At 49.7% G+C, this 13798-nt stretch overlaps 1 protein-coding gene across 1 annotated transcript; it reads right to left on the minus strand.

Moving 5' to 3' along the window:
• Positions 1–251: 251 nt before the first annotated feature.
• LOC132576629 (C-type lectin-like) lies at positions 252–12348 on the minus strand. Its single transcript, XM_060245991.1, has 5 exons — positions 12297–12348; positions 8383–8477; positions 5211–5351; positions 2029–2146; positions 252–319 (listed from the first exon to the last, which is right to left on the minus strand). Exons 1-5 carry the CDS (start codon positions 12346–12348, stop codon positions 252–254), a joined length of 474 nt encoding a protein of 157 aa, XP_060101974.1.
• Between the last annotated feature and the right edge of the window lie 1450 nt (positions 12349–13798).

Genomic DNA, 13798 nt, shown 5'->3' on the forward strand with positions numbered 1-13798 from the left:
CTGGGTTACGCTATTGGACAATAACTATTACCCTCATATTATGTATGCAAGGAGCCAAAGGCAAGAGTTTACTGTGGTTATCCAGTTCTACAGCCAAGATTCATAATCACGAATGGGCAATTGAAAGGGAAGACACTTTGTAATGTAGGGGGGAGGATCCAGGTTCTTGGAAGGAAGGCAGGACTCATTCTGTTGAAGATTCTCCAGACGTCGTTGCGCTTTCTGGAATGTACATGAAGCAACTGCCGGCACTAAACTTCAAACCTGCAGATGTATGGGCGCAGACTGCTGCACCGCTCATCGTTCCAATTCAAATATTCTGAAATGGAAAAGAGAAACAGGATCTGGAATGGCTTCTTCCTGAGCTCCAGGAAGAGCGATTGGCAGGGACAGAGGGCAATGAAGTTGCAGAGGGTAAACATGTATGTCTTCCAGGGCCGGCTCCCCCACTAGGCAAACTAGGCGGTTGCCTAGAGTGCCGGCAGGGTGGGCTTGCCAAATTTAGCCTCCCCCACTTTCCCCTAGGCAAACGCCTAGTTTGCCTGCTCCCCAGCCTCGTCCTCCCTCCCTTCTCTGCCCCGTGTCGATTTCAATGCCGGAACGGGGCTCTAGCGCTGCGTTCCTGGCTATCTAAAGGCGTGCGTGTACCCCACCCCTGCCGATCAGCTGATCAGAGAGTAACGCCACGCTGATGTCTTTCAGGACCCGCGTCCTGAAAGGGTGGCCCCGCTGCCACTGACTCCCAAGGGAAACAGGATCTGGAATGGCTTCTTCCTGAACTCTAAAGAGATATCAGTAGGGTCAAAGGCAACGAATCCTGACGTTACAGAGCGTAGAGATAAGTTGCACCTTTAAGACCAACCAAGTTTTATTTAGGACGTAAGCTTTCGGGTGCTCTCTAAGCACACTTCATCAGACGAGGGGATCAGGTATTGTGGGCTGAAATACAAGCAGTTTGTTGATTAAGAGTGCAGACTGGTCACATGGTAAAACAGTGTGGCTTGGCTGTTTGGTCTGGATAAAAGGTAATAAAGTCCTCTGCCAATTGGTGCTTCTGTAAATCTAGGTGAATCACAAAAGGACATGCATTTCCCAGTTGTAGTCCACCTAAGAGAGCTGCGACCAGCTTAAGGAGGCCAAACTGAAAACAACTCGAGAGCAGGCCTTCTCAATAACGGCTCCCCATTGGTGGAATCAATTACCAGCGGAGGTTTGAGCCCTGCGGGACTATAATCAGTTCCGCAGGGCCTGTAAAACTATCCTTTTTCAAATGGCCTACAAGACTGAATCCTGAATTGACACCTAGCCATCTGATATATACTGTCTTGTATTATAGCACCTTAACTGTTGTGGTTTTAATTAAATTATTTAAATGTATTTTATTGTATAATGTATTTATTGTAATCATGGCACTTTCCATGTCTGTGAGCCTGCCTCAGCGGGGAGGGCGGGATATAAATAAAAAAATATTATTATTATATAAGGTCTCCCAGCTGGCTTTAAGTGGAGAAGGAATGGAGAATTGAGCCTAGTGTGCAGACTCTTATCTGGGAGAACCGGGTTTGATTCCCTGCTCCTTGCAGCTGCTGGAATGGCCTTGGGTCAGCCATAACTCTTGTTGGAGTTGTCCTTGAAAGGGCAGCTTCTATGAGAGCTCTCTCAATCCCACCCACCTCACAGGGTGTCTGTTGAGAGGGAGGAAGATAAAAAAGATTGTGAGCCGCTCTGAGACTGAGATTCGGAGTGGAGGGTAGGATATAAATCCAGTATCATCATCACCACCATCATCTTCTTCTTCCCCTCCTCCTCCTCCAGATTAGAGTCCATCATCTTAACCACTACACCAAAATGTCTGGGGACTGAACCTGGGACCTTCTGCATGGCAAGCAAAGAATTTTCCACTGAGCCATGTCCCCCTTCCCAAAGCAATACAGCACATGATTCAATTCTGTACTGCCTCTTAGTCTGTGAGCACATCCCAGTCTCTGGGTAACCCAACATATCTCATGTCACAATGAGAGGGCTCACCTGAGTGACACCAAAGCTCTGTGCAGTATTCTCCAGATTGTTGGTTATTGTTTGGTTCACCAGGCATCCAAGACTTATAGGTGGGCAGGGTTTGATCCGTCCATCTCCAGCGTCTGCTCTGCATTGAGAAGACAGATGTTGTGTTGCGGGGCGGGGGGAGGACCAAAAAAAGGAAAGATACATTTATTTAGGAAATGCACCTGCTGCCATTCCAGAAACTTGCCCAACATAGCCTAAAAACCAACAGCACGAAAACAGCCAGTACATGTCAGCCAGTATCATAATGCCCCTGTAGAAATCGATGGTGCGGTCTCATTTGGAATACTCTGTGCAATTCTGGTCACCGCACCTCAAAAAGGATATTATAGCATTGGAAAAAGTGCAGAAAAGGGCAACTAGAATGATTAAAGGTTTGGAACACTTTCCCTAAGAAGAAATGTTAAAACGTTTGGGGCTCTTTAGCTTGGAGAAACGTCGACTGCAGGTGACATGACAGAGGTTTACAAGATAATGCATGGGATGGAGAAAGTAGAGAAAGAAGTACTTTTCTCCCTTTCTTGTGGGCATTCGATGAAATTGCTGAGAAGTCAGGTTAAAACTGATAAAAGAAAGTACTTCTAAACCCAAAGGGTGATTATCATGTCGAATTCACTGCCACAGGAGGTGGTGGCGGCTACAAGCATAGACAGCTTCAAGAGGGGGTTAGATAAAAATATGGAGCAGAGATCCATCAGTGGCTATTAGTCACAGTGTGTGTGTGTGTGTGTGTGTATGTGTGTGTGTGTGTATATATATATATATATAATTTTTTTTGCCATTGTGTGACACAGAGTGTTGGACTGGATGGGCCATTGGCCTGATCCAACATGGCTTCTCTTCTGTTCCTATGAGACACAGAGTGTTGGACTGGATGGGCCACTGGCCTGATCTAACATGGCTTCTGTTCTTCTGTGACACAGAGTGTTGGACTGGATGGGCCATTGTCCTGATCCAACTTGGCTTCTCTTATGTTCTTATGTGACACAGAGTGTTGGACTGGATGGGCCATTGGCCTGATCCAACATGGCTTCTCTTACTGTTCTTATGTGACACAGAGGGTTGGACTGGATGGGCCATTGGCCTGATCCAACGTGGCTTCTCTTATGTGGCACAGAGTGTTGGACTGGATGGGCCATTGGCCTGATCCAACATGGCTTCTGTTCTTCTGTGACACAGAGTGTTGGACTGGATGGGCCATTGTTCTGATCCAACTTGGCTTCTCTTATGTTCTTATGTGACACAGAGTGTTGGACTGGATGGGCCATTGGCCTGATCCAACATGGCTTCTCTTATGTTCTTCTGTGACACAGAGTGTTGGACTGGATGGGCCATTGGCCTGATCCAACATGGCTTCTCTTATGTTCTTATGTGACACAGAGTGTTGGGCTGGATGGGCCACTGGCCTGATCCAACATGGCTTCTCTTCTGTTCTTCTGTGACACAGAGTGTTGGACTGGATGGGCTATTGGCCTGATCCAACATGGCTTCTCTTATGTTCTTATGTTCAAACTTGGGCATCAAAGCAACATGAAATAAACACTGAGCACCCTCAAATAATATTAATAAAACCATCCTGGACCAAAATCAAACAACATAAACTGTTCACTTTTATATTACCACTAGTGATAAGGCCCATCGTGAAGAAAAAATACAATGGGCTCTTGGGTCTTCCCACCCACCCTAGTGAAGGCATTCATTCCTTTCCCCCTACCTCAAGGGGAGCTGATCTCTGCCAGCTGGAGAGAAGCTGGATTCTGAGTGATCTCCAGCCCTCCCCTGGAGATTGGTAACAGTGGTTCCCCAGAAGGTAATGGGATTGTACCTGTCTGCGATCCCATCCCTCCTCAAACCCCATCCTCTCCAGGCCCCACCCTCAGATCTCCAGGAATTTCCTAACCTGGAGTTGGCAACCCTATCTCCTTCCCTTTATCTGCCCCTCTGACTTCAGATTTACATCACCTTCCCCCTCCCTGCAGTCTCTACATAGGCAAAGGACAGTCTTTCTCCGCAGAGTGTGGGGGACCAAAGCAGCTTACATCATTCTCCTCTCACAACCCTGTGAGGTGAGTTAGGCTGGAAGACTTTGAGTGGTCCAAAATCACCGCGTCAGCTTCCGCAGCAAGAACCTGGGTCTGGCAGACCCTGTTCTGAAGTCCTAAATCCTATGCCACAGAGGCTGTCATAGAGGGGCTGCTGCTGAACAGTAGCAGGCAGCCAAGAATACAGTAGCTAACTCCCAGGTGGAGCCTGAACTGAACTCCAGACAATAGATCTCTCCTCATCCTGAAAGAAATAACTGATTTGGAGGGTGGACTTTATGGTATTCTATTCACCTGAGGCCTCTCCCTGTAGTGAGAAAAGAAGCCTAGGTTGCCAAGCAACAGCCTCTGGCTAGCACTTCCCAGGCGACAGCCATGGCCTCTGACTTAAGGATTCACTCTCAGTGGGGCCTGGCCTCCCTAGCTATTTCTGTGGCATTTGGAGGCTGCATGTGCTGGGAGACCATTAGGGCTGCCAAGTCCCCATCTGGGCAGGGGTTCTCCCGCCTTGGAGGTTCCCAACCCGCCGGGCCACATTGGGCTGACAGGGGGAACTCCCCCAACGTCGCCAGCATGATGACATCACCCAGAAGTGACATCATTGTGCCAGCAACCTAACTCGCTAGTCGCTCTAGGCATTTCTGGGAAAACTCTATGGTTTTCCTTGACACTTTAGTGATTTGGGAGGGAAAACTCTATGATATCATAGAGTTCCCCTCCCAAATCGCTAGAGCATCTGGGAAAACCATAGAGATTTCCCAGAAATGCCAAGAGCGACCGGTGACTTACGTCGCCATCGCAATGGCATCACTTCCGCACACAAAAAAAGTCCCTCACCAGAAGCTGCAGGGGACTTGGGAACCCTAGAGACCATTCGTGAGGCTGCAGTAGCTCTGCAGCCCTTTCTGAGGCAGACTGACAGAGAGGACACAGAGAACATATTTTACCATTTGGAAGTTCCTCCATCAGTTTAGACAAAAACTCTTTTGCGGTAGTTTTTCTTGCTTTCAAAGCCTTTTGTGAGGAACATTGTTTCCAACACTGTAGGGAAATATTGCTGAAATTTAGTGAGTAGACACAGGCAGGCATTGGGCAGAGACTCACCTTGCTGGGGTCGTACAGTCCAATCCAGACATGGACGCAGCCTTGCTGAGAGGCCTTAATCTGTCTGGCCACCACGGCTGCCTCTGCTCGGCTGGTGATAGAAGCGAGGTGGCCGTTGTGGCCTTGGATCTGGCAGTCCAGCTGAGGGGATAACAGAAAAGGCCTTTTTTTACCTCAGGGGGCAGGAAGGAGAGGGGTAGTTTGTGGCCATCAAGAGCTGCAGTGTCATTATTATTGTTGCTGTTGCTGTTATTTAGGACATAAATCTGATTTTTAAAACCGCTGTATTTTCCCTTTAAAAAACTTTAAAGGGAAAATACAGCATGAAAGTGCTAAATTAGAATTCATCTGGAAACGAAACACTGCCTTCTCAGAGAGCCAGTTTGCTGTAATGGTTAAGTGCGCGGACTCTTGTCTGGAAGAACCGTGTTTGATTGCCCACTCCTTCTACTTCTTCATTTCCGCTTAAAAAAAACACTGGGGGGCTTAAAATCCCTCCCAAAAAAACCAAACCAAACAAAAGAGTGTCGTCTGGGCATGCCCTGGGCAATGCACTTCCCATCACTGGGGCAGGAGGAGGCAATCCATGGGGCCAGAGCACCTCCCAGACCCCACTGCTGCTGCTGAATTTGGAGGCCTGGAACCACGGCAGTCCGAGCCAAAGGGAAGCCGCTCTGAGCCTGGAGCATTTTCTAGTCACTGGAACAGTCAGCAAGGAAAAGTAAGGAGGGAAAGAGAATGGGAGATGGGGGAGAATGTCGAGAAGAAGTTGGGGGGGGGGGCTGTCAGAGGAAGGGAGGGGGAGGACTAGAGAGGGAGGAGGTTGATGGAGGAGGAGGCTGACAGAGAAGAGGTAAGGGAACAAAAGAGAGGGAAGGGTAGGTTGACAGAGAAGGGAAGGAGGAAAAAGAGGAGGAGAAATAAAGGCGGGGTGTAGGTTGACAGAGATAAGAGCCCCGTGGCACAGAGTGGTAAAGCTGCAGTACTGCAGTCGGAGCCCTCTGCTCGCGACCTGAGTTCGATCCCAGCGGAAGCTGGTTCAGGTAGCCGACTCCAGGTTGACTCAGCCTTTCATCCTTCCGAGGTCGGTAAAATGAGTCCCCAGCTTGCTGGGGGGAAAGTGTAGATGAATGGGGAAGGAAAGGGCAAGGCAAGGAAAGGTCCCCTGTGCAAGCACCAGTCGTTTCCGACTCTGGGATGACATTGCTTTCACGTTTTCATGGCACACTTTTCACGGGGTGGTTTGCCATTGCCTTCCCCAGTCTTTTACACTTTCCCCCCAGCAAGCTGGGGACTCATTTTACCAACCTCAAAAGGATGGAAGGCTGAGTCAACCTTGGGCCTGCTACCTGAAACAGCTTCCGTAGAAATCGAACTCAGGACGTGAGCAGAGTTCAGACCTCAGTACTGCAGTACTGCTGCTTTACCACTCTGCGCCACCCCGTAAAAAGTTTGTGAAAGTAACGTCACCCCAGAGTCGGAAACGACCGGTGCTTGCACAGGGGACTACCTTTTTTTTTTAGGTTGACAGAGAAGGGGGAAAAGAGATAGAGAAGTGGGGCAAAAGAGATAAAGGGGAGAAATAGAAGAGGGTAGGTTGGCACAGAAGGGTGAAGGCAAAGGATAGGGGGTGAGAAATAGCAGAGGGCAGGCTAACATATAAGGGAAGGGGAGAAAGAGAAGAGAGAAATAGGTTGACAGAGAAGAGGTGGGGTAAAAGAGAGGGGGTGAGAAATCGTGAGGGGCTGGGTTCATCCAATCACATATAAGGGGAGGGGGAGAAAGGGGGCAGTATTGGGAGAGGGCGGTTGACAGCAGTGTTCCCTCTAGGCTGAGGTGGTGTGAGCTCGCTCACAGTTTTTTAGCCTCCGGCTCACACAGTTTTGTCTCAGCTCAGAAAACATGGCCCCGGAGCAAGACAAATTCGTGCAGTCGCTCACAACCATCTCATCAATCAATCGTTGGTTGTCATCACAATCAATCATGCTGCACCGGGTGGCGGCTGTTGGGGGCGGGGCTTCCCCTTGTTGGCCGGCAGTGGGCAGGAGTCTGCGAAATCAGGGGATCCCCTGCTCCCACCTGGAGGGGCTGGCAACCCTAGATGAGAAAGATGGGGAAGCTGCTAGAGAAGGGGGGAGGGTGCAGGAAGCAAAGTGGGGGGAGGGATGCCCACTCCCCACAAGTTGCTGGCAGGCCCCCACTGGCCTCCACCCTTCTGTGCCAGCCTACCCTCTTCTATTTCTCCCCTTTATCTGGCAATTTCTAGCAACCTCAGCATGACCTACTTTCCTTATCTGCTTTGCATGAGAGAAAAGCTGAACCTCTCTCTTACTTATTATGGCTAACGACCAAATCTGGTTTCAGATTTAGGCCTGCCAATCCGCAGGTCCCAGCGGGGGTTCTTCCGCTTTCCCAGGCTCCTTCCTGCTCCCTGTCAGCTGGCCAGCAGGGGAAGCCCCGCCCCCAAAGCCACCATGTGACTTTCCCCCTCTGGAGGCTCCAGTCTCCGATTCGAAAGGCTTCCTCTTGGGATGGGGTGTCTGTGTTACTTTGAAGAAGTTGGTAGTAACTCGTGAGTAGAGAGGCCACTCCCCCTTCAGAGTCGCCAGAAACGGGGGGGGGGGGAGTCTGCTGAGCACTTCATTATTCCCTGTGGAGATCGATTCTCATAGGGTATAATGGGGAATTGATCTGGAGGTTTCGGGGGCTCTGGGGGGAGCTGTCTTTTGAGATAAAGGCAACAAATTTTCTGTATAGCATCTAGTGCCTCCCCCCAAAATATCCCCCAAGTTTCTAAACGATCGGACCAGGGTGTCCTATTCTATGAGCCCCAAAAGAAGGTGCCCCTATCCTTCATTATTTCCTATGGAAGGAAGGCATTTAAAAAGGTGTGCTCTCCCTTTAAATGTGATGGCCGGAACTCCCTTGGTGTTCAATTATGCTTGTCACACCCGTGCTCCTAGCTCCGCCCCAATGTCCCCTGGCTCCACCCCCAAAGTCTCCTGGCTCCACCCCCAAAGTCCCCAGATATTTCTTGAATTGGACTTGGCAACCCTAAACGGAGGCTTTATGGCCTGTTCATGAAATCCCCCCCCAGTGGCCCCTGGGTGGCCGAATGCTGACTTCTCTCCCTTAGCGGGATCTGGAGAGAGTGGCCCAGAAGAACCCTTACCTCTGCCTCAGCCCAGGTCATTTTATCTTTGAAAAATCCATAGCAGCTGCCTTGATGCAAATCCCATCCTCGAGGGCACCATCCGGCTCCCACACCTGCTCAGGGGAAAAGATGGAAGTATGAGGAGTTGGCAAAGAGCCTCCTTTTTTTCTGAGAAGGCAGACAGTTTCTCTCCCAGAACCAGATCATTACTTCAGTGTTTGGATCTTGAGCTCAGCTTTGTGGAATGGAACGCCATGATCCTTACAAAGACTGGCACAGGTACAGACCGGCTATATGCAGTTCTGCTCGCTGTGCCACATCGCCCTTGTCTGAAGAAATGTGCATGCATAAGAACATAAGAGAAGCCATGTTGGATCAGGCCAGTGGCCCCTCCAGTCCAACACTCTGTGTCACATAAGAACAGAAGAAAAGCCATGTTGGATCAGGCCAATGGCCCATCCAGTCTAACACTCTGTGTCACATAAGAACAGAAGAGAAGCCATGTTGGATCAGGCCACTGGCCCATCCAGTCCAACACTCTGTGTCACATAAGAACATAAGAGAAGCCCTGTTGGATCAGGCCAATGGCCCATCCAGTCCAACACTCTGTGTCACATAAGAACAGAAGAGAAGCCATGTTGGATCAGGCCACTGGCCCATCCAGTCCAACACTGTGTCACATAAGAACATAAGAGAAGCCCTGTTGGATCAGGCCAATGGCCCATCCAGTCCAACACTGTGTCACATAAGAACAGAAGAGAAGCCATGTTGGATCAGGCCAATGGCCCCTCCAGTCCAACACTCGGTGTCACATAAGAACAGAAGAGAAGCCATGTTGGATCAGGCCACTGGCCCATCCAGTCCAACACTCTGTGTCACATAAGAACATAAGAGAAACCATGTTGGATCAGGCCAATGGCCCATCCAGTCCAACACTCTGTGTCACACAGTGGCCAAAAATATATATATATATATACACACACACACACACACACTTTGGCTAATAACCACTGATGGACCTCTGCACCATATTTTTATCTAACCACCTCTTGAAGCTGGCTATGCTTGCAGCTGCCACTACCTCCTGTGGCAGTGAATTCCACATGTTAATCACCCTTTGGGTGAAGAAGTACTTCCTTTTATCCGTTCTAACCCGATTGCTCAGCAATTTCATCGAATGCCCACGAGTTCTTGTATTGTGAGAAAGGGAGAAAAGTACTTCTTTCTCTACCTTCTCCATCCCATGCATAATCTTGCAAACCTCTATCATGTCACCCCGCAGTCGACGTTTCTCCAAGCTAAAGAGCCCCAAGCGTTTTAACCTTTCTTCATAGGGAAAGTGTTCCAGCCCTTTAATCATTCTAGTTGCCCTTTTCTGCAGTTTTTCCAATGCTATAATATCCTTTTTGAGGTGCGGTGACCAGAATTGTACACAGTATTCCAAATGAGACCGCACCATCGATTTATACGGGGGCATTATGATACTGGCTGATTTGTTTTCAGTTCCCTTCCTAATAATTCCCAGCATGGCGTTGGCCTTTTTTATTGCAAACGCACACTGTCTGGACATTTTCAGTGAGTTATCTACCACGACCCCAAGATCTCTCTCTTGGTCAGTCTCTGCCGGTTCACACCCCATCAACTTGCATTTGTAGGTGGGATTTTTGGCCCCAATGTGCATTACTTTGCACTTGGCCACATTGAACCTCATCTGCCACGTTGACGCCCACTCCCCCAGCCTCAACAGGTCCCTTTGGACTTCCTCACAATCTTCTATGGTTCTCAACACCCTGAACAATTTAGTGTCATCTGCAAACTTGGCCACTTCACTGCTTATTCCCAACTCCAAATCATTTATGAACAAGTTAGAGTATTGGACCCAGTACTGAGCCCTGCGGCACCCCACTGCTTACCGTCCTCCACTGTGAAGACTGCCCATTTATACTCACTCTCTGCTTCCTATTAATTAGTCAGTTTTTGATCCACAAGAGGACCTGTCCTTTTACTCCATGACTCTTGAGCTTACTAAGGAGCCTTTGATGAGGAACTTTATCAAAAACTTTCTGGAAGTCAAGGTAAACAACATCTATTGGGTCCCTTTTGTCCACGTTTGTTCACCCCCTCAAATCATCATCATCAATTTTATTTATATCCCGCCCTCCCCGCCGAGGCAGGCTCAGGGCGGCTGAAGCAGGTTAGTGAGGCAAGATCTTCCCTTACAGAACCCATGCTGAGTCTTCCTCAATAACCCGTGTTCATCAATGTGCCTTCTCATTCTGTCCTTGATAATGCTTTCTACCAACTTTCCCGGTATTGAAGTCAGACTGACTGGCCTGTAGTTTCTCCTCTGGAACCCTTTTTAAAGATGGGGGTGACATTTGCTACCTTCCATTCCTCAGGAACGGAGGCAGATACAAACGGAAGCTGACATTCTGAATAAAGCTTTGTTGATCTTAAAGGGGCTACTGGACTCCTACTTTGTTCTATTGCTTCAGAGCAAAATGGCTGCCCACCTAGATCTTGGTGCCCACTAACACCCTTCTTGACACCAACCCCGTGTTTTTAGAAGGTGGGTTCTGATTGGCCACAAAGACACCAATGGGCTCTATCGGTTAAAATAACGTTTTCAGAGGTAGCTCCCACTACAGCATTTATTTTATTCTCCTTTCTCCTGTTTTTTTTTTGTTTAATTTCCCCTCTTCTCTCTTGTATTGGGAGAACTTTTGTTTTGCATTTTTTCTTCTGTACATGGATAGTCTAATGACTGTAATAAATAGGACTGACTGATTGACTCCCTGGTATTTCAGCTTTCTCTCTGTGTTTGGTACACCTCCTGTGGCAGCCATTTTGTGGCCGCAACCACCACACTGTGACAGAATTCCAAAGGTTCTCACAGGCGCAAAAAGATTAGGGGGCCCTGGCCTAGAAGGTTCCTTCTAAAGCTACTTTTCCTTCCATACACCCACAGAAAATGAGCCGTATATCAGGTGGTTATTTATCGTTTTATTTCATTTCTATATAAGCTTCCCAACCCTCCCGCCCTGGCGGGGGACCCCAGGATTTCCAGCCTCTTCCCCCACTCCCCAAAAAAACAGAAGCGGGGAAGGGGGGAAACGGCACCAAGGAGCGTGGCGAGCCGCCCCATCTCGGAGCGGGTGATGCTGCTGCACGGCTGCCGCCTCTTCTCCGCTTCACCGTGGCTGCTCCTCTGAGATGGGCTCAGGCTGGGCCCATCTCGGAGGAGCAGCTGGGATGAGGTGGGGAGGGGGTGGTGCCGCAGCGGTATCGCCTGCTCCACCTCTGAGGTGGATTGGGGGGGGCAGGCCAGGAGCACGGCGGGCCGCGAGTCTGGGTCCTTCTAGGACCTGGACTCGCGGCTCGCCGTGCTCCTGGCCTGCCTCCACCCTTCCCTCCCCTTCTCTGGTTTTGCCTCAGCTGCTCCGTGGCTGCTCCTCCGAGATGGGCTCAGGCTGGGCCCATCTCGGAGGAGCAGCTGCGGTGGGGTGGGGAAGAGGCGGCAGCAGCGCGGCAGCGTCGCCCGCTTCGCTCCGCCTCTGGGGTGGAATCGGAGAAGGGGAGGGTGGAGGGAAGGAGTTCAATTGTGCTTGTCACAACCTGGCTCCTGGCTCCACCCCCAGTGTCTCCTGGCTCCACCCTCAAAGTCCCCAGATATTTCTGGAATTGGACTTGGCAACCCTATTTCTATACCACCCATAGCCAAGTTCTCTGAGCAGTTATAAACAACATTTTCTGGAACCCTTCCGCGAGTGAGAGATTACAGAAACCTGATTATAGGATTCTGAAAAGGAAAGAGGGATTCTGCAATGTACACCTTTTCACATTTCTGGGAATCGTTACAAAATATTTTGTGCAAACAGCTCGAGAGTAGGTTAAGTAGGTCCTCTGAAAAAACTCACCTCTTGGGAAAGAACTGGCAATCAGCAAACCAAGGAAGGCCAGGTTGAAACAGGAGAGGAGCTCCATCTTCTTCCTTCCTGTCCTGTGGAGAGCAAGGGCAGGTGATTCAAGGAGAGGAGGCTGAGAGAGACGCAGATTACGACCCACTAAAGTGTCCTTTGTTGTCACTTGTGGAGATACTGGGAATTTGGGGATCCCCACTGGAGATACTGGGGATTGAACCTGGGACCTTCTGCATGCCTGCCAGATGCTTTACCAATGAGCCACGGCCCCAGATAACTTTGTTCCAACAATGTTGTCTCAAACCTGTGCAGTGTTGTGAGCAGAAATGCTGCCTCATGGTCTAAAAGATATACTAGCCTTACAGTGATTATCAGGCCAACATCTCTATCTCTCACAGAGAGCCAGTTTGGTGTAGTGGTTAAGTGTGTGCACTCTAATCTGGGAGAACTGGGTTTGATTCCCCACTCCTCCACTTGCACCTGCTGGAATGGCCTTGGGTCAGCCAGAGCTCTCTTATCTGGGAGAACCGGGCTTGATTCCCCACTCCTCCACTTGCAGCTGCTGGAATGGCCTTGGGTCAGCCATAGCTCTCTTATCTGGGAGAACCGGGTTTGATTCCCCACTCCTCCACTTGCAGCTGCTGGAATGGCCTTGGGTCAGCCATAGCTCTGGCAGAGGTTGTCCTTGAAAGGGCAGCTGCTGTGAGAGCTTTCTCCAGCCCCACTCACCTCACAGGGTGTCTGCTGTGGGGGAGGAAGGTAAAGGAGATTATGAGCCGCTCTGAGACTCTTCGGAGTGGAGGGCGGGATATAAATCCAATATCTGCATCTACCTCACAGGGTGTCTGTTGTGGGGGAGGAAGGTAAAGGAGATTATGAGCCGCTCTGAGACTCTTCGGAGTGGAGGGCGGGATATAAATCCAATATCTTCATCTACCTCACAGGGTGTCTGTTGGGGGGGGGGGGAGGTAAAGGAGATTGTGAGCCGCTCTGAGACTCTTCGAAGTGGAGGGCGGGGTATAAATCCAATATCTTCATCTACCTCACATGGTGTCTGTTGTGGGGGAGGAAGAGAAAGGAGATTGTGAGCCGCTCTGAGACTCTTTGGAGTGGAGGGCGGGATATAACTCCAATATCTTCATCTACCTCACCCGGTGTCTGTTGGGGGGATGGGAAGGTAAAGGAGATTGTGAGCCGCTCTGAGACTCTTCGGAGTGGAGGGCGGGATATAAATCTAATATCTTCATCTACCTCACAGGGTGTCTGTTGTGGGGGAGGAAGGGAAAGGAGATTGTGAGCCGCTCTGAGATTCTTCGGAGTGGAGGGCGGGATATAAATCCAATATCATCTTCTTCTTCTTCTTCTCTCTCTCTCTCACTCACACACACACACACATAACATGACTATCACTTGTAGGCTTCTTTGGGGTAGACCTGGCCTCTGGAGATAGGTTTGCCAGATCCAACACAATAAATGACCGGGAACTCTGGGGGCTGAGCCTGGAGACATTCCCT

The sequence above is a fragment of the Heteronotia binoei genome, chromosome 8 (genome assembly GCF_032191835.1).
Source record: "Heteronotia binoei isolate CCM8104 ecotype False Entrance Well chromosome 8, APGP_CSIRO_Hbin_v1, whole genome shotgun sequence".
Taxonomy (NCBI): domain Eukaryota; kingdom Metazoa; phylum Chordata; class Lepidosauria; order Squamata; family Gekkonidae; genus Heteronotia; species Heteronotia binoei.

Bases quoted from the DNA above. Each gene is read 5' to 3' on its own strand.
- LOC132576629 (XM_060245991.1), bottom strand. From the start codon at position 12,348: ATGGAGCTCCTCTCCTGTTTCAACCTGGCCTTCCTTGGTTTGCTGATT. The intron at 8,478-12,296 runs GTTCTTTCCCAA...TCCCCTGAGCAG, and splicing joins CCTTGGTTTGCTGATTGCCA to GTGTGGGAGCCGGATGGTGC. The intron at 320-2,028 runs GTGAGCCCTCTC...TTTCCATTTCAG, and splicing joins AGAGCTTTGGTGTCACTCAG to AATATTTGAATTGGAACGAT.